The sequence below is a fragment of the Talpa europaea genome (genome assembly GCF_964194135.1).
Source record: "Talpa europaea genome assembly, chromosome: 4".
Taxonomy (NCBI): domain Eukaryota; kingdom Metazoa; phylum Chordata; class Mammalia; order Eulipotyphla; family Talpidae; genus Talpa; species Talpa europaea.
The window spans coordinates 3,523,807-3,550,470 of record NC_140070.1 but is presented as its reverse complement, the minus strand read 5'-3'; the positions used below and the strand labels follow the sequence as shown (position 1 = coordinate 3,550,470).

Genomic DNA, 26,664 nt, shown 5'->3' with positions numbered 1-26,664 from the left:
TTTCATGGTAAATGGTTATTTTCTTCAGTCTTGTTTAAATGTAGAGTTAAAAAATAGCATAGTGTCAGACACTAGACTTTTGTTGAAAGTATTGCTAAACAGAGACAATTTAATTATCCAGAATAATTTGCATTCCTTTAAAATAAGCAGACAGTGCTAGCTGCCAGCACCTGCATCCCATAGATCTTCAACCCATTGGAAAACTGCTGTGTGAATTACTTCAGAATACAGTCACTTAGGTTTTGGGAAATTCTGAATTTCATCCATTTAAAAGTAAAAGTCTTTCCAGTCAGAATCTTGCTTCACAGCCCAACTGCCTTTCTTTCAATACTTCCTCCTCCATTTCCTTACATTTCCTTTTGACATAGATTTTTAAAGTGTGTGAAACTCTAAGGACTCCATTTTCATGAGTTAATGTTGTCCCCAGACCTCCTATTTCTCATATTGGGGTGTGGTACTGAAACCCGGTCTTCCTGTTGTGCTTCACAAAGGTGTGGGTGCAGGTGGTATTCAGTCCTAGCCTGTTACTTACTGTAAGTAGCTCCTTGGGAGAGTTTCAATGAGGTTAACCCACTCTAGTAGCCAAATGGCCTTTTGGGAAGTGCCTTGTGGTGGGTGCATATGACAATTTCATCGTTCTTACTATTCTTTGCTTTTGCTAATTGTATGTTGAATTATTCATCTTTCAAAAAACTATAATGACCAGAAGGAGCATGTGATTCTCATACTAGTTTTAGACCTGCATTTTTCACTCGTTCATGTTGTGGTTCTTCACTTTTTTAATTAATTGGTATCGAGAATTTCTGACTGATAGCTGAACACTACTGCTTTAAACTCTGTTCAATTTTTAGATAAGTGTATTGGAAAAACATCTATCTCTTGAGATTTCTTGAAGTCATATTGCAGCATAACTCTAAAAGTCTTCCACGTCTTAGTTATCTGTGCTAATGGTAACGAGTCCAAAAATGCATAAATGAATTGACAATCCAGAAACCTTATTGAAAACAGTTTTTTCAATGACCTTTTCCAAATCTCTGAATCAGTTTCATAAGTAAGTAGCAAAATATATTGGGTTGATTGTTTTTCTTCTCAATATATGTATGGAGGTGTGGTGGTGAAACACAAAATTAATCAAATTCTGACAAATAACAGTTACTTGCAAATCTCTTCATTTATCTCATGTTCCGAGGTTAATCTTAGAGACCACTGTCAAGTCTTGGTTAATAGATCGTTGCTGAGAGTATCCTAGCCAGTGCAGTCAGTCTTTGCAGAGAAGTCTGATATGGAAGAGTTTGCTCAAGTTACAGATCCTTACAGAGGACACAGAACAAAGCATCCCGTCCCTCAGACCCAACAGGAAGAGCCCTCACTAACCTCCCTGTGATTTCAGTACCCCCAACAGTTACGTCTTTTTCCACATAGGTATCAGCCAGAGCCGGATCTCTCACTGGCTGTTGCAGCAGGGATCAGACCTGAGTGAGCAGAAGAAAAGGGCATTTTATCGATGGTATCAGCTTGAGAAGACAAACCCGGGTAAATATCATTTCCTTTTTTTCATTGCATCTGAAATAAGACATATGTAGTTAATAACTGTATTGAATCCATGTGCTGACCACGTTCCCTAAGGTAGTTTCATATTTACTGTTAAAGAACACTATTAGCTGTAAAACATAAGCCCCGACTGTTAACACTTTTCAGTTTAGTGTCTAATATTAGCCAGTCATGTTCCTTCTTCCTCCAAGGTGCTCTTATGTTTCTGGGTTGTATCATCATTCTAAGTGTATTTTGAAAGAAGGGTTATGCTTGTCAGTGACTGGTTTTCCTGTCCTCAACTATAGGCATACATGAAGATTCCATATCTAGTCTTTTTTGTAAATCTTATTTTAGCCAGTAATACAAAGTTAATGTTCTTATTTAGTGCATGTTCTGCCATATCCAGTGATCTCTGCCAATGATTTTCTGTTTCTGAATCTGTTTACCTGAGTGATGCATGTGTTTTTGGACTTCAGGGTCTAGCTACTCCGATGACTTCCGGGAGCAGCAGTTGGTCGGAAGGTAGAATGAAAACTTAAGGAAAAGATCAGAAACTTCTGTGTCTAGATCTGCCAGGAACAGGCAAGATCTGCTGCAGGATGCCTGCAATAGGGGTCATAAAGTGAAATGTGAAGTTGTGTGACGGACTGTCTCAGTCTACATGTTGCGCGGGCCAGTGGCTGTGAGCCTGGGCTCAGATTTAACCTTATGACCCGCGCCTCCGTCTGTAATGCTACAGCCCTGACGCCTGTGCTGATAGGCGAAGGCATTCGTTGGAATATTGCATATTGAAAATGCTTACCTAATAATATCATTGGACCAGAGGTGGAAATAAAAATGTTATGGAGACATATTTTTGTTGGGGGTTGGGGGAGGCAAGATTTTTTTCCATAGATCTTCATCTCAGTCTTAACAGGACAAAACAATAGATCATTGCAACCTCTCTGCAGTGATTTTTTTTTTTAATCTATCCCACCTCCCAGTTTCTATTTTGAAATGTTTATGACATACAGAAAAGTCAAAAGACAAGCACAGTGAACACCTGTTTACTGTCTTATTAGAAACATTAATTGTTAGCATTTTGCTTTATATAAAATAAGTGAATAAAAATTTCAAAAATTACATATGCTAGTGTTGATTAACTTATTCTTCTTATAGCCCCTGTATTTCTTATAAACTGGGGGTTAAGACAGAAGCAGGGTTAAATTCAAGTTAGACATTTTTGGCAAGAATGCTCATAAGATTATTTAAGGGGGGTATGGACTGATGGCTGCAATTTAGGCTAACATTTATCAAAATAAAGTGAATTTATGGGTAGATAGGGAGATGCATAGATATGTGATAAGGTAAGTTTAGTAAAATAGTAGGTGGTATAAGTATGGATTTTCACTATAAAATTCTTTCGTTGTTGCTGTATGTTTGAAAATTTTCTCAATAAAACACTGGGGCAATATGTGTTGTTAGTAATGTTTCTCTCATGTAGTCACATCATGAAGCATCTAAAGTGAGCTTATAATACTCTGCACATGCTAAGTTTGATCATTTGTTAAGTGTATTTGCAATTTGTAAATAATCTGTAAGTCATCACTTAGCCACTGGTCGAAGATCCCTTCCCACAACCACCTTTCACCATGACTTTAGCATCCACTGATGGTGTTTGCCTGAATAGTTACTCCAGTGGGGAATGCAAAGGGTCGATAAAACTTCATCTAGCATTACTTCACCATTTATTGACAATCCTTCTGTAAAGAACTTCATTTTTAGATATTTTCCTGGTGATATCTAAATCTACAGCAGACTTCTCAAAACAATGGCTCTGTTATTGCTGCCTTTAGTTAAATGTTCTAAGGCAGCATGGTGCAGTAGAAATACAGTGAGGGTGACAGGTAGGATTTTTAATTTTCTAGTAACCACACTTTTTAAAAAGTGGAAAGAAAGAGCTAAAATTATTTTAATACTATATTTAATAAATATCACTCTGTGATTTAATCAGTATGCTTTACATGAGTGAGATACTTGTCTTTCCTTGTCTTTTGATACTGAGCAATTATCTTTCAAATGCTCGATGGCAACATGCAGCTGATGGTTATCATGGAACAACAGTTCCATAGAACTGTTAGATAGATCATGCTTGAAGATAGATAGATCATGCTTGAAGCAACACTTCAAACTCAGCCCTCAGCACTCTTTCCAAAAGATACCACTGCTCCATGATTCACAGCTCAGATCAGATGGAGAAAGACAAAAAAATTGGCACATCAACTTAATAGAACTGCTTATGCTGATAATGAGATCAAATGGGTAAATAAGGAACTTTTGCACACGGATTTAGTAAACTTCGGTCACATCTAACAATTGGCTATCAGGGGGACCACCAGAGGGATTGTCAGGATGTTCCAACACAAACAGGACAGAGCAATGAAACATTTGGGGCTAAACCTGGTCCCGTGTAAGGCAGTTTCAGCCTCCATAAGAGAAGAAATTTTTGTTTTTTTGGATTTGACAGGTACAGCAGTGCCGTGCCGGCCAGGTAACCTTATCACAGCCAGTGAGGCTATGTTCCCACCCTGGGACTCAGGGCTGAGTCCAGTCCTAGACAGGGAACTAGGGTACCAGGAAAATGAATTCATTCTGGGGCCCAGCAGCATCGTTGCAGCTGGAGTGATAGCTGCACACCCCAGAGCACCGCACCACTGTTGGGGCCCAGGTTGGTGCTGGGGTGATGTAGCGTTCTCCCAGGGCTGTGTTTTAAAGACTGTTATTGTTTCATTTTTGTTTTTAATCTTCCTATATCATTTATCGTAGAACCAGAGCTAGGCTCACCCATCTTTGGGAAGTTCGAGGAAATGTAGAACTGGGAGGAAGTTCAGAAAGGAAAAATGGGAAGACTAACAGCATTCATGCTGTGGAGTAGTGCTGTTTTCTTAAGAGTGCCTCTTTTTAATAACACGTTTCCCCTAGCTGTTATGTAATAAACCAAGATGATTGGTTTTCAATCAAGAGCATTATGCTGATTGTCCCCCTTTGGAGGGTCTTTCTGATTTTTATTTGAAAACCAAATCCGCACTGAATTCTTTCTAATCAAGTTTTCTACAGGACACATTTTAAAGTTGTCTGAAGAGAGTAAAGTCAAAATTGTCAACTGGTAGTTTTCTTTGCATCTATACTAATTAGATATTAGCAATTGAAATTTAATTTTTTATGGTTTTCTTTGCATTTTAACTTTGAGTTAATATGGCATTGAATTCTTTCTAAATAAATGTAGATAGACTATTCTGTTTATTTTTTTTTTTTTTTGGCCTTAGCTAAAGAAATACATATATATATTTTAAATTCTTTGACATTTTGGAGCTAATATGTATTATCCTGGGCTAAAATTAACTAAAATTACATTCAACTGTTAATAGCTTATCTACTGTGTCAAGAATTGCTGATAGTACTTCAGAATTGCTTATAGTACGTCGTTGTGAGGTGATTGGAAACTACCTAAATGTCCCTCATTTGAGAACCGGTTAACTAAATCATGGTATATTTGTGTAATGGAATAGTAGGGGTGGTAAGCAGCTATATTTTTTAAAGATGGCTTTATATGAATTCAGTTTATATGTGATGTCATCAAACTTGCAAGTTAACAAAGTAAGGTACAAAACAATGCTGTTTACATAAGGGGAACACACGTAGGTGCACTCGTGTGCACAGGGCCCGTCTCTGCAAAGCTGTGCTGGGAGCTGGAAAGCACTGCCCTGCAGAGGGGCCTGGAGAGCCAGGAGTACTGTGGTAGCAGGGAGACTATTAACTATGTGACGTTTGTGTTTTCCTAAGCTTTGTACCTGTATTGTGTATTTGAGAAATACATACACAGCATAATAAAAAGGAGGGAGGGACAGAGACCAAAAATAAAAGGAAATTAATCTGCCTTGTTAATAGCTTTTAGGATGTGAGAAACTGAAGAGGCTAAGATCACATTTTGCCTCTTTGGGAAGTTCGAGGAAATGTAGAACTGGGCAAGTAGATAGAAAATAGGAAAGCCAAAAATGAAAAAAGAAAGCAGTTATTTTTACTGACAAGTAGTTCTTTTATTTCACTTTTTTCCCTCTGTCTAGCAGTGTAAATGGTACCATCCATTTACGTACATTCTAAGGAGAAAATGCAAAATTAAGCAAAAGCACAACATGAAAAATTATTTTTTTCTCTAAATACAAGCATTTAGAAGACAAAAAATGCTTGTCCTCTCTGTGCCTCTATTCCTGACTCTCAGAGAAATTCCCTCTGTATTCCTTCATTGAAATTTTTCTCTTTTTCAATCTCTTTACTCTGAATTCATTTGGATATGGATTTTTTGGTTTTTTTTTTAGTTTCTCTTTGAGTGGATTCAGCAAGAGAAATAATATAGCGTGAGTATTAGTTTTTGGTATTGATAATCCTGTAGATACAGATATATTATAGTGCTCTAATAAACCAATTATCAGAAATTCCCAGTGTTACCCAAAGCCTGCCAAGGCCTACAGATATAACAGTGATGGAAACTGATGAAATACATTTTATCTTGCCTTTTATGGAAACATTTACAAGAAAATACCTTTTTTTAAAAAAGAAGTACTGAATTCAGTGTAGTTGACATTAGAAGTAAGCTCAACAATCTTTCACCTAGTCTAATTTAAACATTACTGTAGCACACAGGTTTGCTGAGTTTCTTTTGGCTCGTGACACTGATTCTGCATATTTCTAAATTAAAGTTTGTCAAGAGGAATATGCAGCAAACACGGGAAGTAGATTTGGCGATCACAAGTAATGCCTCCTTCACTGTCACAGTGTGGGCGCCTCAGGGAGTGTGTGTGTGTGTGACATGGGGAAGGACGGGAAACCACTTCTGGAAAGGCTGGTGTCTGTGGACCGAGTAGTAACAATGCTGCAGTCATCAGCAGATTGGCAAATGCTCGGTAGCACTGAGAAATGACACTGTTAAGGAGGGAAATGATCCTGTATTCATAGAGAACAGTTGTGAAAATTTAAAAATCTATCCGCAGATTACAAAGTTGGTTTTTTTTTCCTCACATGTTTACATGTGCTAGATGAATGTGTAAAATTTTATCTTATAGAAACCCAGCTATAATGCGGAAAGCAAAAATGTTTCTATAAGGAAGCTAGGTAACATGGTTTTCCTGTAAGGTTCTTTAGCCAACCCAGAATGCCTATCTTTTACGTTAAGGTTTAAAGTTTAAATATACATTGTTCCTGCCTTCTGATAGCTGTATTTTTCTGTCATGGTCAATAATTTTGAACCCATTCTTGGGTTGTTCCTTGCTCTCCAACATTTTCAACTGGAGCAAGATGAGATGAACGGAGGTTTCTAGAACAAATCTGTTGGAGTGTTTCCTGTGCTATTTTTAAAAACTGCTACATTGAAAAAGAGAAAGGAGCCAGAAGAAAAATCTGAAAAGTAATGCGATAATATTATGTTTCAAATTAAGTATGCTCACAAATTTGAAATTATTCAGTTTCCCCCTTCTGGGTATAAATTTCTTTGATTTATTTCAAAGTAACCAGAATACAACTTACTTTTCCTCTTTCTTTTTTACCTTCCTTCCTCCCTCTTTCATTCCCTTCATGACCAAATCTGGACAATATAGAATATTAGAAGGAAGCATAGCTATATTACCAATAATCCCCAGTACTAAGAGAGAACCATTATCCTCTATTGGCTTATTTCCTTCATCCTCACGATTAAGATTCTTTGTGCCTATTTCATTTGAGCCCATTTGTCATTCGCCTGAACAATGAAAGCATATCACAGTTACAGGTGAGGCCTCCTAGGTGGGTCTATTCCACTTCCTTCCCATGAAGCCCAAAACTACTCTTCTTTTACAGAGTCCGCTCTTGGATGAGAGGACCTGCTATTGCTGTACCCTGTACGTTTCTCCCTTATTTTGATGAGTCATGGTAGTAGTTTGGCTCTGTTTTAGACCTCTTTTCCACGCCTGAGAACAAAATTTGTATAATCTAAGTAGGTAGATTCCAGGGCCCTTGTTATGCTGTAATTCTTACTTATATTTGACCTAATTGCCAAGTTATTTTTGTAAATGTAAATGGTATCCTTTTTTTTTTTTTTTTTAGATTGACTTATTTATGCATATAAGAACTGGGGTATAGGCCAGAGGTGGGGGGGGGTGTGAGAGGATTCACCAGAGACAGAGTGGGGAGCAGAACAGGCAGATTGACAAAATACACTGCTGAGGGGAGCAGCCGATAAGACAGGAAAGGTCTGCTGCCCCATGTGGGTTATCTCCCTGGCCAGGGATCAAACTCATATCTTAGTGGCTGGCGATAGCTTGATAACACTGTCTTTAACTCCTGCGCCATTAGGGAGGCCCTGGAATCCTCTCTCTTGAACTGCCTAATGAAGGTTTCAGTTTAGAGTTACATAGTGGGTAGATCAGGAATTTTGCAAGCCAGTAAGCTACTAAACTCGTCCTGTAGAGGATTAGAAAATCACTCTTTGGCCATGGGTCCCAGCTCCTCAGCTCTGCTGTTTCAGTGCTCCCACCCCCTAAAAAACAACTGTAAGTAAATGGATGTGCATGGCTTTGTTCCAGCAAAATTTTATTTACAAAAACAATAGAAAACAGGCCATAGCTTCCTGGCTCCAATTTTATTGTAAGCCAAGAACATCTAAAGCGTTATATGATGACATACTTACAACTTAAGAAAAATACTTTTCATTACATACAACAGGGAATCACCTATCAAGGGCTTGAACAAAAATGAGAACTATAAAAACATTTATGTGCGGCAAAACCTATATTGCTCATATGAAAAAATTGACAGATTTCACTACATAAAAATTAAGATCACAAAGGACACCATTATAAAGATAAAGACAAATGGCAAATTGGTGAAAAACTTGTAATCCACATGACTAGCAACTGGTGATTGTACAAACCAGTAAGATGAATAACCCAGGAGAAAAATGGGGAAAAATAGAAATTCACAAGAAAATTGTAGTGGTCAGTAAACAGGAAAAGATGCTCATTCTTACTAATGGTGAAATCTCTTATTAAAGAAAAAATTTTGGCCACCAAACAGAAATGTGGCAAATTATTGATACACATAATATTCAATATGTTGGGGGAATGTGGGAAAAAACAACTGAGATGATTTTGATGGCTTGTGTGAATTCTCTGTTCTTTAGTAAATTACCCTAAAATTTAGCAGTTAAAAACAACAAACACTTGTTATTTCACAATTTCTGTGATTCAGGAATCCAAGAGTGGCTTAGCTGGATCGTTCCAGCTCAAAGTTCTCATGAGGCTGCCGTCATTGGGACTGGCTGGACGGCCCACTTTCAAGCTCACGTACTTGACGAGTGCTGGCAGCCCCAGTTCTCACCTCCTGCTGGCCAGTGACATCAGGTCCTCACCTGATGTGTCTTGTGCCTGAGTGTGTGGCAGCTTGTCTTCCCAAGTGAGTTACCTAAGAGAGAGCAACCAAGACAGACACCAGTATCCTCTACATCTAATGCCATCTGCTCTTGGTCAGACTAACTGGGACAATAGGGGGAGGCACTACATAGGGTGTGTATGGCAGGCAGGAGCAGGGGGTTCTTAGGAACCATGTTGGGTGCTGGCTACTACATGGGTGCACCGTCATGGGGCTTTGTTTCTCTCTGTCAGCTGGGTTCTCTAGTTCTCCACAGGAGGGCTGCTTAGCCAGAATGTCCAGAATAGTTTTTTCCCTCATATGTTTGGCATCTAGGATGGCAGGAGCACCTGGGGGCTGATTGGGCATCTTTCACTCCATGTGGCCCTCCACATGGCTGGCTTCTTGGAACTTTGTGATCTTGGGTTCATTACAGTTCTCCGTGGCAGCTTGCTTCCCCCAGAACCAGCAGTCTAGGAGACCTAGTAAGAAGCTGCAAAGCTGCTTTTGACCTAGCCACAAACCTTTTCCATTTTCTGTTGTCAGAACATGCCCCAGTACTAACTGAGATTAAAGGGTATGATTACCAGGAGGTGCGACTTAAAGTGAACGGCCATCTTTAGAACCTATCCCAAGAAGTTATGCTAGGGAGAGGTGATGCCAGCTTGTTTTTAAAGTGCTACCAGTGTAGGAATACAAATTGCTGTAATTGCAGATGCATTTTGAAGATAAAGTTGATAGGATTTGCAGTGGGCTTGATACAGTATGTGGGAGAAATAGAGAAGTCAGAGATGAATCAAACATTTTTGAGCTGAGCGATCTGAAGAACAGGAATGGCATTTACTCAGATGGGAAAGATTGCAGGACAGGAGGTTTGGAGTAGAAAATCAGGATAAGTTTAAAAAGTTGGTAACTGTATAGAGAATGCATATAAAGTGTAGCCGGTGCAAGGGGTCCACAATGGGTTGTATGTAGTGAGGTGGAAACAATACCCGTGGTGTTAATCACCTCGTTCCAAGGTTCAATAAATGTGATTTCTGATAAGAGGAAAAAGTATTGTTGTATACATTGTCCCACGTAATTCTGACACGTTTTGACCTGTCTTACTTAGGCTCTATTAAGAGATTGGATTTTATTCCACAGGCAGAGGTGACTTCTTGGAAGTTTTGGATCAGCAGAGTGATATCACTGAGCTGTGGGAAGACACATTTTACAGTGTGAAAAAAGAACAGTGGGGGAGCCACAGCCTGAGCTCTGTCAGGGCGAACCATACTCTCGTTAAATGATAATTGTTTCTTTGAAATACTCCATGGCAGCCAGGGACCTCATTGCTCTCCTTGTTTTAGTCAGAGCCTCCAGCCTGAAGTAAGCCAGGTAAAAGGAGGTTGGTAAATGGTCAGTGGACAAATACGTCATCACCAGTTCAAATTCTTTGACAAAAGGCTGGTCTGGATTAATAAAATATCTCAAGTATAGATTTGTTTTTAGTTTTTTTATCTTCAAGAAGTGACCAGAGTAGCATAGCATTGATAGCTGGTAGACCTGTGGAGCTCTGATTTAGTTAGTACATGTAAAGCAGATAAAATACATTTTTCTTTGATGCTATATTTGACTTTTTTTTTGGTGAGAGTATACAGCAATTAAGTTACTTTAAATTCCTTTCCTCTTAAAAACTTTCTTCAAAGGTTCCATTTTTTCAAAAACAAAGTTCCTGTGGTAATGACAGATTTTGAACATATAGGGTAAATTGTTCAAAAACCATAAAACTACCAAAAAGGAATTTCAAGAGGGTTTTTTCAGAGGAAGGCAAAGGTACTCCAGGGAAGTTATCACTGGGCCAAAGGCCATACCTACGTCCCTGTTCTGTGAAGAGGCAGATTTGGTGCTTTGTTTGGAAAAACAATGTAGATTTTTAAAATGGTATTTTAAAGTAATTAATGTACTGTCTAAGGAGGAGTATTTATCTCTTTGGATTTTCTGGGGGGATCACAGTTTTTTTAAAAGTAAATATCAAATACATTGGACCTGCAAGTTTCAATGGAGAGACAAAAGTTAATGATGTCATGATATATTTGTCATTTTGCTCTTAGTAAATTGCAAGATATTTGCTAAAAATATCTTGTTTATTTCAGGGGCTACACTAAGTATGAGACCAGCCCCCATTCCAATAGAGGACCCTGAGTGGAGACAAACGCCTCCCCCAGTCTCTGTCACATCTGGCACCTTCCGACTACGACGCGGAAGTCGATTTACCTGGAGAAAGGAGTGTCTGGCTGTCATGGAGAGGTACGTCCTCCTTCCTGTGGGCGATCTCCCAGACTGGATTTACATAGTTTTCATTTCAAAGAAGTAACTTGGCATCTAGATTCTATCTCGAAGTATTTTCACCTATTGTAAAAGCTGTTTTATTCAAGTAAGTTGATCTCAGAACTGAGAGTTAGTAAAATTGGAGTTAGCATCTATCAGTGTAATTTAATAGCGTTCTCAGTAACGAGAAGAAAACATATTCATGAGTTCAGATCTTTGTAATGTATTTTGGAAAAACTCTTTGACGTTACTATGTTTCTTTCGAAATATTGAATAATTGTATAAGAGGCTACTATGATTTAACTTCCATTGATAAGGTGTATGGCCGAAATGAGCTTCGTCCTAAAGGTTAAAAATTCTTGTTTCTGACTTTGGTAATTTATCCTCTGACTCTAGAGCTAGGTCCTGACCCATAGCAGATACTCAGTACATTAGGCAAATTTGACCTTAACATCCATTTTCCCGTCTGAAATAATATAAATTAATTGAATTAATTATGAAATGTTCAATATATTTATTATAAATCATATAGAAGAATTATACCTTTGGTCTCCTACCTTTAAAAATGATGTTTATAAGATTTTGTTTTGATGCAGAGTTTTATGTGCATTAAGGTACTAATTTTCCATTACAGAAATACTTAATTCCTAATATTAAATGTGGAAGAAAAATATATATTTCTCAGAGTTCAAAACAATCGAATTTTTATATTGAGATTCCTCACTATATGAAGGAAAAGAATGGAGTGCAAGGTTTTAAATGAGGTTTAACTTCTAACCTGATACAGTATACATATTTACCTTGTGCTGGCTGCACATTTTTCCAGTTATCTTATGTGTGTCGTTGAGTGGGTTTTGACACTGACATCAGGAGGCCCGAAACCTGGTTTGGCTTTGCCGCTAACCTACTGGTAGCTTGGTTGGGATCAGACATTCAATAATTGCCTCATCTCAAAAATACGGTTTTTTCAATAGCCAATATTGAATTATATGTCACCTAGGACTTTTGCCAACTCTCTTCCTGCCTGTTTTCCTGATTATTTCCCAGCTCATTAACATCACTACTTGAGAGATTTAAAATGCTGGCTTTCGGGCCCTGTGATCAAGTTGAAATGATAAGGTTTGCTCAAGGAGAAGGCTGGATCTAGTAGCCAGAATGAGACTAGCGGTTACCCAGGGATGTTATCGTCTATATTTTTCTTGCTCTCCTTTGGTAGTTGAGAGTAAGAGGCCACTCACTGAATGAGGAATCCTTATTTGTTCGAGCGGTGAATGTGAAAAAGTGAGACTACTATTCTGGAGACCTGACACGACAATCTGCTCTATTTTTCACATCTAAACATTTGATTCTTTAAAAACAATTTCAGAACTTACCACATAAGAGAAGAATAAAACTAATATCTAACTTAAATTACTTACAGTATTCTACAGTTTCCTCTGGAGAACCAAATAAGCTATTTATTGGTTGGTACAAGTGTTAATTGTACCAGGGCCTCAGCCATTTAATTTTTAAAGCAGATACCATATACATTTGTCAAATGATGTCGGTGTGGGGAAGGATTAATTTAAAAATTAATAACTTGTAATGACAGGTGATATGCCTAACGTAGTTTCAAAATTGAAGTGGAAAGGCCTTGGGATCCTTTCTCCCCGCAAGGCAACAGGAATGAGCCATAGAATCACTCTGATTAAATTTAGTTAAAAATATATTGAGGGCAGGATTTCGTGTGGAGGCACATCTGAGCCTGGGGAGTAGACACCATGAGCAAAGCTCACCCTCCCGAGTTGAAAAAATTTATGGACAAAAAGGTATCATTGAAATTAAATGGTGGCAGACATGTCCAAGGAATACTACGGACATTTGATCCCTTTATGAATCTTGTGACACATGAGTGTGTGGAGATGGCAAGTAGTGGGCAACAGAACAATATTGGAATGGTGGTAATACGAGGAAATAGTATCATCATGTTAGAAACCTTGGAATGAGTATAAGCAGTGGCTGTGTTCGCCAGAGAAATCAGTTGCTTCCCCATGTCTGCTTCCACAGCATCTTTTCACTATGACATAAAAATTGGGTTGTGTACATTTTCTTACTGAACTTTTTGTTAAATAAACTTTTGTAATAGTCAAAAAAAATATATTGAGGATATAATCTGTATATATAACATGTAACACTTCTGGTTACTCATAATTTTCAGTTTTAACCTTAATTTTATTTAATATGTGTATTTATCTAATCCAGGAATTTAGTTATCTTTGGGTTTTTTATTTTATTATCTTTTTTTATCTTTAGTTTTCTTATATCTTACCTGGTACAGCTAGTAAGAATGGATGTGGCTTATTCCAAGTTACAAAAACACAAAAAAGTCTTTCAAAGTAAGTAATAGCACTACAGAAGGTGACAGCATGATTTTCATTCTGTGAAAGTAGACTTTTCAAAGATGAAATATAAAATTCCCCAGCCTTAGAGTATGCGTGATATATTTTTCTAGAGTGAATGAATGAATAAATATCTCTGTAGACTGTAAAACCAGCAGAGTATTTAGCCTCACTCAAATATATCAGTGTCAGTCAAAAATTACTCCGTTCGTCACATCGCACACCAAGATAACTTGAAAATGAATAAAAAAGTAAACCCATATAAATAATATAAGAAAACATGGGAAATGCCTCCATATCCTGAAAATAGGGAAAATATTTCCTGTGATGCAAAATAAGGGGAAGTATTGATTAAGTTTGATTACATGAATTAAAAGAAAAAATGGGGGAGGAAAACAAATGAACAAAACAAGCCCCTCCCTCCAACCCTACAGCACCATTCATCTGTTTTCTCTCCATCTAGATTCACCTATTCTGGACATTTCATATAAAAGGAATCATATAATATGTGCCTTTTTTTGCAATTCATTTCTTTCATGTTTTCAAGTTCAATCCTTTTTACTGTGCCGTATATTGATATTCATTCTTTAATTGCCAAATCGCTTTTATTTATTGTTCTATTTATTCACACGTCATTTGGTGGACATTTGGGGTTGTTTCTGCTTTTTGGCTGTTATGAATGCTGCTGCTATGAAAGAAACTTGTATCCTAGTAGAACTGCTGGGTTGTGCGGTGACTCTTCTGTTCCTTTTGAAGAACTGTCAGACAGGTGTAACACAGCTGCGCTGTCCACCCTCCACCTAGAGCCGTGCAAGAATTCTGGTGTCTCCACAGCACTTGCTGTCATCTGTCTTTTGGGTCACAGCCATCCCATTGGGCTCCCTCCCGCTGAAGTGTTGATGTGTGTTTCCCTGACTGTTGATGTGGGGCATCTTTTCATGTACTTGTAACTTCTTTGAAGAAATGTCTATTCAGATCCCTCGTCCATCTGAAGAATGAGGTGGTCTTTTTATATTGAATTGAAAAGGTACAAATATGTGAGGGCACAAATCCCTGAATCAGTACATGGTTTGTAAATATGTTCTCCCATTCTGTGAGTGGTCCTTTTACATTCCTGATGGTGATCTTTGGAGCATACAAGTTTTTAATTTTGGTGAAGTTTGTTTTTGTTCTTCTGTTTTTTGTGCCTTTAGAGTTAGAGCTAAGAAGGTTTTGCCTAAATTAGTTTCCAAAATTTATTCCTGTATTTTTTCCTAAGAGTTTCATACTTAATTTTTGCAAATGGTAAGAGATAGGGGTTTAACATCATTCTTCACTTGTGGATATCCACTTGTCCCAGAACTGTCAAAAAAAAAAAAAATGATTCTTTCCCTACTGATTAGTCTTGCCACCCTTATCAAAAATCAGTTGACTGCAAATGTGAGTGTGCACTTCTGAATTCTCAGTTCTGTTTGATAGGTCTATATGGCTGTTCATGCTTCACCACACTGTCATGACTACTATGGTTGTAAATATCAAAATTGGGAAGTGTGAGTTTTCTGCTTTGTTCTTATTTTTCAACCTTATTTTAGTGATTCTGGGTTGCTTGCATTTTTATATGAATTTTAGGGTTAGTTTGTCAGTTTTTTCAAAGAAGTCAGGTATAATTTTGATAGAAAAATACTGTAGTCTTGAATTTGAATTATAAGTAATAAATGTAATTCATATTCTATTTTCTCTTGAAAAAACAAAAAGGGGGGTTCTCCCAACTTTTATCTCCTGAAAAGGACATTATGCAACTTCATATATATATAGATATATAGAGATACAGAGATATATATTCACACACACACACACAGTATCAACCAAGTAGACATTAACATGCCTGGGGCCCACATTGTAATAAGTACCAGCACTCCTGCTGAAAGGAACCAGCACTCCTTGGAGCAATGTCTGATTCCAGGACTGGGGCAGAAGGCATGCCCAATAAAACTGGGCATCTTTTTAAGCAAAGGGCCATTGCAGGTAAATGGGTGATATTGAAAGTACGCGGGAGCTAACCTGAGACTCCCATATCCAAAGAAGGGGGGAACCATTGGACATGAGTCATAATGCCGGTTGTGATAGATTGGTTACAGCACGTCTCGCATGCCAGAACCCATGTGTGACAGTGATGCAGCTTGAGAACATGTCGGTCACATCTGAGCTAGAGAACAAACTTAATAACTTGGAAAATAATAAAAGAACTGAGCATTTGACCTGCTTTTCACATACAAACTTTATTTCCAGTTAACCAAAAAGTTTTCCTCTGATGGATTCCAGCTAATAAATGAAAAGGGAATAATATAATTAGAATATAATCATTTTGCAAAATCCTAGTGAAATAATAGATCTCACAATGATCATTAATAGCTACTAACATGCCAGAAAGACTGACAACCAGAGATTATGTACCTCTTAAAGGTCGCACGCACCACCCCCTCAGAATATTCTTTCCCATAAAATTGAAGCAGAACTAAGTCTCTAGATCTAACGTTGATTTTTATAGGAAAATGGAACAAAGTTCTGTTAGGCATACCATGGGATTTCAGGCCAACATAATCTGTGATGTGAGAAATTCTAAAGGACAATAACTCACTGTTTTAAAGAAAATCTATTAGCCAGTTGAGTGAAAAAGATAATCATTCTTCTGTTACAGCGTTCCTTGTAAGTAAATGGAACTCTATATTAGAGTACTTATATTTTAGAACTGTGTTTTGAAATGTATAATAATATGATGAAATGATACAATGTGTGGGATTTACTTCAGAATGGCACAAAGCAGAAAGGCCAGTCAGGAGTTTGGATGAAGCGAGTGGGGCTAGGACAGAACATTGATGTCAGTGGCTCGGTGGTTTTCCCTGGGGCTTTAGGATGCAGTTTTCTCTTATTTTGTGCACAAATTGTATGTGTGTCCAAGGAGGGTCAGAATTTTGGGTCAGAAGCAGATGGAACTATGAGAAATGAAGTCTTTATGTATCACAGAAACTCAAGTATGAGTATTATCTGGCAATAATAATGACAGTAAATGTTTTCGTGTCACTGCAGTGGGCCTTGATGAGAGCATGGTTAACATAGTTCCCAACAGTCAGGTTGGGGAGACAGATATGAATCAAATAATCACACAACTGAAGGCAAAATTGCCTCTGTAATACCTGTATGAAAGGAAAGGTATTTACGATAGTGGGTGTGCTGAGCGTCTAATTAGGTTAAAAACAGAGAAAGCTACGGTCACCAAGAACTGCGCTGGTACTGCGGTGTGCCTTTTTCAGTCTAAGTTACTTTACATTAAAGGTTTAAATTCAATTCCTCAGTCACACTAGCCACATCTCAAGTGCCCAATATGTATGTGTGGTGACTGACCGTGGCAATATTTCCCCTCTCCTTTTGACCTAACTGACTTTTACTCACTGTATTCTGTGCTTCTACAGTATTCTGTTGTCACAGCTAGGTACTCGTACAGTTTATTCCCATATCTAGTTAACTCCTTTTCCACAAACCTGGGGGCAGCAGCTGCCTATCAGCAATTACAGAATTAAGGAATAAATACTATTATGAAGGTGGACAACTTAGTTTACAAAAGGAGGGATAAAGAGAGGCCAGCGGAAGGCTGTTAGAGTCATCTGTCCATGAGTGGGGAGGACAGAGACTATAGTGTTTAGAGCAAAGAGTGAGAAGATCATAGGCATCAAGAGAAATTTTGAAGAAAAACTCAGGTAATGTAGTCACAGAGAACACAGGTGACAGAGCAGGAAGTGTGATGCTCAGGGCCCGTTCACCCGCGAGACAGGTCTGAGCCGCTGGAGACAGTGTGACTTTAGGCAAATTGTTCAGCATCTCTGAACCCTCCCTGCAATGTTTATAAAGAGTTACGTATTTCGAGGTAGTGAAAAGGGACGGGCTTCAGAGGCATACAGATTTACAGTTTAGTCCCAGCTTCGCCTTGTGTTCATCTTTGGAGATTTGGGTTTTCTGTAAAATGGGGATGGTTATTATGAGAAGAGTGACGAGCATTCTGTGAGGTGATGGATGTAAAGCACATAAGAGGAATGTCTTCCTCAGAGCAAGTGTTAAGCAAATGTTCTGTTCTCATCGACTTTCCTTCCGGTTAGAGCTTTGATTGTGATGTCACCTCAGGATTTTTCAGTGGTTACAGAAATGGAGATTTGGGAGTCATCCATATTTTAGGTATGCTTCTGCATTTTTGCTTATACTCTTTCTGCATTTTTGAAGCTCAGTACAGCTAGGGAAACACGTGAAGCCCTGCTGCCGGCTCTCATTTTGAATTCATGTCCATGAGCCTTAGGTGGGTCTTTCATTCTGCCAGACGGTCGTTCTCAAGACCTTCCTGGTTCATTCTTTCTATTATTTCACACATGGTTCTCTCTGCATACGCCCCACCCTCATTCTCACGATGGCCTTGCTTTTTGTTTAAATGAGGAAAGTACAGTACTCAGAGGAGAGCCCGTCAGCTGCCCTGCTAGCAGAGAACACACATGCTCTGTTTTTGCTTCTCACCATCCACAAAGCTCTTCCCCAGCGCACCTCAGCGCGGCTGCCAGTGGGTTTGTGGGTGTCGAGGTGGGTACATGGGTCTTTTCTTTCTTGTCCTTTTCCCCTTCTCTGGCCCCATTGCATTGTCTACAATTGATTTTAAAACATCCAATTCTAGGGACAGTAATTTATGCTCCACATTTCATCCTCGTTGCCGTCCTGCTTTCTCCTTAGAATGAGGCCATCGGGGCTCTAGGAAGCTGAGTGACTTTCCAGGGCCACAAACCTCATAAGTGGCCCAGCGCGTGCAGACATTCAGACCCGCCTAGCCATGGATTTAAGTTCTCTCTGTGAACTAAAATGGAATGTTATTTTTATTTGGGTGCACACTGGTTATTTTTTAATATATAGACTTGGTCTTTGTTTCCGCTAAGGTCTGAGGCTACTAGATTAATGACTTTGCAACTTTCCATTTGCTTCAGAGCACATGGAGATTTTAATGGGAAAAAGACAAACAGGAGTGGGATGCTGATTATTACCAGCTGGCGCTGGATAACAGTTATGTGGGGTTCATGGGTTTGTTATGATTGTGGAGGCTTGAAATTTCCATAATTAAAAAGGGTTTTGTTGTTACTATTTCAAGAAGGCCTGACTAGATTTTAACAGATAAACTAGAATTAGGTGAGTGACTGGTGTTTACTCAGTCACTTCCACAGCATCAGCCTACACGCTAGCAGTGAGCTGGACTCTCCCCAAGTAGTTTACATGTTTTCAAGGAGAGGGACATCATGTATATTATGTGTCTGAAATATCTGCATGTGCAAATAATATAAGACTCCAGTGTGGTTTTTATCCAGCAAATTTAACTCTTACTGTCTTTATTCACTCAACAAAGGCAGGAGTGAGGCAGAAGGCCAGAGATAGAAGGAATGAGTACATGTTAGGGTGAAGGAGTATAGAGACGATAGATCCACCAGGCCTGAAGTCTGTAGAGTTTATGGTCAGAAGTCTGGAGCTTTGTGTGCTAGGAGCAAGGGTTGTGGTGTGTGCTTGCCTCTTTTGCCTCCGTAACCAGAGCCCAGTGTTCCTTCAGCTGTGGAATCTTGGTGACTAGAGTGTGAAGTGGCTGGGACACCAAAGAGTGAGACCTGGCTATTATTGTGTCTGTTCTGCTCACAAGGGAGAAAGAAAAAGGAAACTTTCAAATCTCCTCCTACAGATTTTTCAACCCCACTAATTAAGATGGAGAAACAAGCCAACCCCTTGGAGGAGGAGTTGACTAGACTCAGGAGTAGGTGTCGGAGGGCCCCGTTGCCCCAGGAGAGTGTGGCAGGAGCACTGAGCATGGTAACTCAGAATGCCAGCTTTGGAGGAGTCTTCTCTCCACTCCCTGCTGCTGCTGTGCGTCAGAGTGGCTGAAGCAGGACCCTGTGTCTGAGCGTGCACAGGAAAGTGATGGCAGACGGATACTGCTGGGTACCTTTGTAGTTATTGTTTGTTTGGGTTTTTTTAAACATTTATCCATCTATATATACAAGAGCTGGGGTACAGGCCAGAGGCGTGGGAGGGTGAGAGGATTCACCAGAGACAGAGCAGGCAGCGGAACAAGCAGATGGACTGAAAGCACTGCTGAGGGGAGCAGTGGGCGAGACAGGCGAGATCTGCCGCGCCTTGTGGGTATCTCCCTGGCCGGCCGGGAATCAAATCAGCGCTGCAGAGGCTGTGGACAGCTTAACAGTGCTGCACTCAACCCGCTGCGCCACTGGGGAGGCCCTGCCTTCATAGTTTAAACAAGTGCATGCTGTATATTTCTAATGGAAACACCTGTAATGTATTTTTTGTTGCTCTTAGATTTTTGTCATGTTTATCTTCAGTAAGTAATATAAAGCAAAATCATGACTAAAGCCCAGAACCCTCTGAAATAATAAGGAAAACCTTATGTTGTTGTGTTTTAACCTTTGTCAGTCTCCAAAATAACTTTTAAAAGTTAATCCCCTCGAATATTCTCCCCAATAAGCATTGGATCAGCATTAAAAATTTCAGTTTGAGAGCAAGTGTCTCTTTCAAAAAAAAAAAAATTTAAGCATCTGAAAATTCTTTGTTAGGATAGAAGTGCCTTTTCACAAACAAAAGTAGCATCACAACCACAATACTATCACAAACCAAAATTTAGCTCTAAACTTGGTCTCATGCTGTTAACCTACAGTGTTACACAGTCTAAAGATATGATCTGAACTAGAGACACAGGCCTAGTACACAAATGCTGGGAGAAACAGTATAGAAAAGACAGATCAGTTTGTGAAGTGTTTCTAAAATGTTGCTTGAGGTTTTTGCAATTTAATTCTCTTGGTATTTCTTGCATTTTGGAATTCTTCCCAGGACAGTTTATTAGTACTTGGACTTTTGTGTCAGTCTCGTTCCTTTCTCCTTTTTACTTTCAGTTTTTTTCAGTGAATACTTGGACTTTGAAGGTGAAGATTACCAATAGTTCCAGAAACCAAATCCTATATTTAACTGCAGACTGGGTGTGGTTCAGACAACTGCAGTGCAAGCTTGCTAGTGTTTTGCCAGTCATCAGAACCCTGACCTGCAGGGTCCTTATCCTAGTCTTCGGACTCTGATTATGCTGAATGACAGTATGGTAATATATGGAATATACTTTTCGTACGTGTAATAAATAAAGACAAGAGCTGCATAGGTTCAAGCTTGAAGTGACTCTGGAATCTGTTTCCCCTATGTTCTGTTATGGGCTCCAGGAGGCGTTAACCTGCGCTGTTTTCATGGTGATGCTTCTCATTCTTATTTTATTGCCTTTAATTACCAGTGTGAGATATTTCAAATTTACCCAGGAAGTCTCCACTTCTGCTCCCAGAAGCGTTTTAGAGACAAAATGAAAAAGGAGAAGCAAATTTCTTCTAAGTCCTGAGAATATTTCTGGTTTTCTCATTTTATAAGGAAGAGGACTCATTCTTGCTGTCGAGGCCGACGCGAGGGAGTGAATGATGATTGTCGTGTGAGGAATACACAGCTGGGCCGTGTGCTGAGAACTGAGACGAAAGCTACAGCAGTCTTTCTTGACTTCTCTGTGTGTCTCCTTTTTCTCAGACCCTCTTTATCGCCCCTTTTTCTCCTACTGAGCGCCTTTCTATATCTTTCTTCTCACTTTCTGTTTTTAAGTTGCCAGAAAAACTGCTATCCATTGCTTTCTTCTTCCCTCTCACACACTTTTAATTACACCTCCTGCCCACCCACCTCTGTTCTGCGTTGCTTCTTAATCACCATAATGTGAGGTGCATATGCTTTGATGTTAGTTCTCATACTTACTGAATAAAGTCTTATGTCCCTGTTTCATTTCAAGAGCAAATTGGTCAACATAATTTTCAAAGCTAAAGTTTAGTGACTTATCTAGTTTCCAAGGGTCTTTCAAGTTTTCAAAATTGTATCACTCTATGGTTCTAAATAATTTGTTTTGTGGGGAGCACTTGTTCCCTCTTCAACTTGGTGGCCTTTTGATAGGAAAATACTTCCCATCGTCGGAATTAAATCTTTGCAAAATAATGGTTGCTTAGCCTCGCGTGAATAGACGCTTCAAAGAACAGAATCACCTCCACGGTAAATCAGGACCATGCTTGGCGGTCAGCTTGTATTCCGGCCCCTCCATTGCTACATCTATGTCTTATAGTCATGAAATACCTTGAGAGGATTGAACCGAAAAATGGGAAATCATTGTTCACCTACCTTCTAGCAGTCTAGGTAGTGGCCATTACTTCCTTCTTCCTTATAAAATGAGAAAACCTGAAAATGTTCTCACTGCTTAGAAGAAACCTGCTTCACTTACTTTTCACTTTATTTCTAAGAGCAAAACTTTCTTCAGTACTTTACAGTTGCAAAGAAACCTACATCTCATTTTCTTCTTTCATTAAGTTGCTGCTGAATTGAAGGGGACTAGCTGAGGAAAATACATTCTTCACGTCCATGTCAGAGAGACCACATGGCTAACCAAGATAGTGACTTTGTTGGGGCGGGGGGGCGGGGAATCAGTGAATTTTTTTAACTTCTTTAAATTTAACTAGGATAGCTTTTCAGCAAATGTCTGAATCACTTAAATAGAACACAATAGTAAAAAGACCTATATAAATTCAAAGAAAAAAATGAATGAAATAAGGTTAAGCAATAGAAAAAAATTACATTGTTATAATAATGTGAAAAGTCATAAATTTACAAAAGATTGGGAGAGGTAACAAAATTCTCAGTAAATGGTTTGCCCATATAATTGAATATTTTATACAGTTCTGAGACCTTCTATCTTTTTTGTTTGTTCTTAAAATATAGTGATTAAGAACACAGTTTTGAGTTAGACTGGGGTCCAATCCGGACTTTTGCTTACCAGCTTTAATATCCTGAGGGAAATTGCTTGCTATAAAGTGACAAAAATCATACCTGTCGTACAGGGACTGCTGAGATTTAATACTAAATGAAAAGCATGTAAAGGACTAAGCATGGCACATAGTAGGCATTTAATAGATCTACTCCTGCTACTTAATAAGTGCCATTTTTGGTCAGTACAGAAATTGCTGAAGTGTTATTTTCTGTATTCCTAAGCCTCGGCCAAGAAAAGACTATATAGCATTTCTTCAAAGAGACTGTAGGGCTCAGCCTAGTGGAGGAGTCAGGTGTGAAGCCACAGAAGAGAGGGACTCGGGCGCAGTAGTGGTGCGAGGAAAGAAGCACGAGGTAAGGCGGGGTGAGGAGGCTGTGGGCCGAGACCTGAGGAGAGAGAGAGAGAAGACACAGGCAGAGAAGAACCAGCTTTGGAAAGCTGTCTGGGTTTGATGGGTTGGGAAAAGAAGGCACGCATTCTGGGCAGGGCAGCACAGGGGCATGAAAAATTAGGAACTCTGGCAGGACGTGCGGGCTGGGCGAGGAGGTTGCACCTGGATTGTGGAAGACCCTTGTGTTGCCACCGTCACAACATCTGTCTTTCTCAAAGCATTTGTGTTTACAGCTATGCCCGGGTATAGTTCTTCTCATAAGTGACAGAAAACTTCATCTTTTTCCAGGTTGTTGCCACTGGCTTCCTCCTGTCTGCTAAGCAGAGATAATAGTTCTTTTATGGCAGTGACTTGAAATTATTTTGGGGGTAGGGTGAATTTTATGTTACTATCTGTGAAACATTCTGGGGATTAATTTTCCTACTGTGTGTCACATCGGTGCTTTATTAGGAAGAAAACTTGAGCTCTGTCTTTGCCAGAGTCAGTTGTGTCAGCACCTGTTACGTAAGTGTTCCCTGGCATTTTAGCGGGGTTGTTTATGTCTTCCTGTCAACGAGGGGTCATGTCTGGTATGCGGCCCATAGGGTAGCAGAGTGCTGTGCGTAGGCTGCCGTCGGCTGACATTGCTTGCACGGAATACCTGAGAAGACCTACAGCTGTAACGGAATTAGAAAAATGCAAGTCCCTGTCTCCTTTGCCAGACATATTGAACTTGGAGTAGGAAGTAGAATAATTACAGTGTTTTCTACTTTTATTAAAGTTGTAAGGCCTTCAGGTCAATTCAGTGATAACTATTATTTAACATTTTAAAGTAGTAATCCATTTAAAATGAGTTTAAAACCAAGGAGAAAGGACTATCAAATGCTTCAATGTAGTTTTTCCTTAGCCTGACCATGGTACTGTTAGCCCCTACCTTCCACCCCCTCCCACAAAAGACAACACTCTGTGGGAATAGATCCAAGGCCTTTCAAATCTACTGTTTTTTCTGACCCACAATGAATAAGACTTAAAATACATTCTTTTATTCTCCCTTTGGTAGTCTCGCGGTGGCTGCCCTGGCAAGCCAGTCTTCCTTTCCCTGTCTTCTGATGTCATTGCTCATCTAGGATAAAAATGTTGCAAAAATATGCTATAAATTTTGGAATTAATGGATGCTTAAAGTTGAATTTTAAAAGAGTTCATCCTCTTTCATATTCCTTATGGAATGACTTGGGTAGGACATAATGAACTATACCTCCTGTGTCTGCAAATAGAAGGAAGTTCTCAACATTTGTTTAAGACTGCAGGAGCCTGGACATGACCTCATTTCAATCCATTAGACTATTTGAGGAAAAAACAACAAAACTTTCCCACTTATTGACAGGTAAAGTTATCCCAATCCATTTCTCATAGCCAGTAAGAAGATGAACTGCCCTTAAATGCATTTTAAAATTGGCAAATAATACTTCCTGGTTCCTTTTTGGTCAAACAGAAATAGCCAAAAGAGAAATTATGACATTGTTTTTAAGACAGATTAAAAATTCTCGCCATCCTCTTTTATAGATTTACCAGCAATTTCATTTTGTATAAACAACAGGCTTCTCATTTCTCTAGTCCCTGAGCCAATTAAACAAAACAAATGACCCCGTGTTCCTCATACTGTTCTGTGGCCACAGTTTGCAAAGAAATGAAGTAGCATTTGATAAATATTCGTATATAATGAGTCACCAATAAAGATATGAGTCATCTCAGCAGCAGAATTATAAGCATCATATTGCAAAGGATAGTCCTCACAGAAACCCCCTATGGATTAAAATCTTCACAGAAAACCAGTGGGCCTTTTCTTTCTTAAACTCAACAGTTTTTTATTGTTTGAGTTATTTATTATTGAGTTAAACTCAACAAATATTTATTGGTTTTCTCCTTTGTGCCAATGACTGTGAGAGACACTAGAGGCTGCAGCATTTGGCAAGACAGAGGTGGTCCTGGCTCTTCAGTAGTGCCCTGGAAACCACTGTTTATAGACTGGGCAGTCACAGTGGGTCTGGGTCTACATGTGTTTGATATGTGAAGATCTTGAATGGGCAGAATATGAACTTGTTAGTGAATATCCTACTTTTTGTCTTAGTTGCCTTTGAGAAAACTTCAGTGAACTGTAATAATGTCCATCTAAAAAAGTTCTTTAGGGCCTCCCCAGTGACGCAGCAGTTGAGTGCTGGGTTGCGAAGCTGCCCGCAGCCTCTGCAGCGCCGGTTCGATCCCCGGCTGCTCCCCGGCCACCGGAGGAGGGTCCCGCATGGCACGCAGACCTCTCCTGCCGCCCGCTGCTCCCCTCAGCAGTGTGCTTCGGTCCTTCTGCCTGCTCTGCTCCCTGCTCTGGCTCTGGTGGATTCTTTCACCCTCCCGCGCTTCTGACTGTACCCAGTGCTTGCATAAATAAATAAATAAATCTTTTTTTAAAAAAAGTTCTTTATACTTTGAAAACCTATGTACCGTAGAAGTCCTAGTCATGATCACGCCTCATCCAGATGGTCTGTTTTGTTGATTCCTACTTAGACATGTCATCCACTAAAAGACATACTAACCGTTCAGACTAGCATGTAATTATCATCTTCCTGGGAATAGAAAGCCTCAGTTTGTCATCAAAATACCTTCCTTAGAACATGACTGTGCCCCAGATTTGCAGTGAAGTACCACCGTGAAGAAGTCTAGTCTGTGTACCAATAACCTTTCAAGCTCTGACAATATTAATAATGTAAGTACATGTTTTTTGTCAAGTGTTACCAGAATTTGACTTTTTAAAAAGCAATTAAAGGATCATTTGTATTCTCTTAGTTTGATTGACTCCTGCTAAAAACAGCAGCAGACCCAAGAACAAGAGGTAAAAATCTAGGTTTAAGAGACAGTGGTAAGTCCCCAGGCTACTTGGTGTCGTGTTCCTCCCTCTGCCTGCGGGGCTGTGTGGGGGGAAGCAGATGGAGTGTCTGTCTGTGCTGTCTCTGCTTGGGGTGCTTGTTGAGCCCTGCCCCTGAGAGAAACAGTTCTCATGTCAGTTGCAGGGGGAGTCACTGCAGAAGCACCATGTTGACCTTAGGAAAAACCGTGCAGGAGGCAGTGGACTGGCCTGGCCTCGGTGGTCTCCCCACTGTAGGAGACGTTTGGTCGCTAGTATCAGAGCCGTAAGTGGCAGGTTCAGCACTTTATTTTTAAGAATAGACTCCGTGCCCTGTGAAGATTTGTACACTAAGTGGAGAAAACTTAATTCCAGATCACCTTTCAGATCTGTCTGTAAACCTGATTTCTACTAGCCAAGGCTAACAGAGCATGTGAGGAAGACACAGCTGCTCCCCAGCCGGAGGTGAACAGATGCAGCAAGGGCTGCCCCGAGCCCCGGGCTTGATAGGGAGGCCCGAGGTCAGGCTTCCTGTGTTTCCGTCATCACCCGCACTCGGTCGTGTCATTAGGAAGCTAAGGCGTCCATGGACCATCAAACCTAGACAGCACCCTCTCGTGCGAGTTCTTTTTCTTCCTAAGATGAACTCAGTGGTATTCAGTCAAGAGACATGTTTCAAGAAAAATACCATTTTCCAGTTGTTATCCTTTAAGGTAGTGAAAATTTGTCAGTTTTACTCTCTTTGCCTGACGAGTCCCAGAAAATTGTCACCATTCTCCTTGTCACGGTGTTCAGAGGGAGACTTAGGACGGGGAGGTGAAGCATACTTGCCTCTGGGGCCCCCAGGAATACGGCCTGCACCAGTCTCCACTGT

General features: G+C 39.6%; 2 protein-coding genes across 7 annotated transcripts in view; both read left to right on the top strand.

Moving 5' to 3' along the window:
- The window catches only part of HMBOX1 (homeobox containing 1), a gene marked incomplete at both ends in the record, with an annotated part of 85,553 nt that overhangs the window by 40,615 nt on the left and 18,274 nt on the right, over positions 1-26,664 (top strand). For all 6 annotated transcript variants that reach the window (XM_084231674.1, XM_084231671.1, XM_084231673.1 and 3 more), the window contains 2 exons: positions 1,423-1,533; positions 11,082-11,235. In XM_084231674.1, the coding sequence (XP_084087800.1) occupies positions 1,423-1,533; positions 11,082-11,235 (265 nt within the window). The remainder of the gene's footprint in view (positions 1-1,422; positions 1,534-11,081; positions 11,236-26,664) is intronic.
- Positions 13,017-13,241, top strand: LOC311169899 (small nuclear ribonucleoprotein G-like; the record flags this gene model as incomplete). The annotated part of the gene is made up of 1 exon (XM_084232142.1): positions 13,017-13,241. The coding sequence occupies one exon, from the start codon at positions 13,017-13,019 to the stop codon at positions 13,239-13,241; it is 225 nt and encodes a 74-aa protein (XP_084088268.1).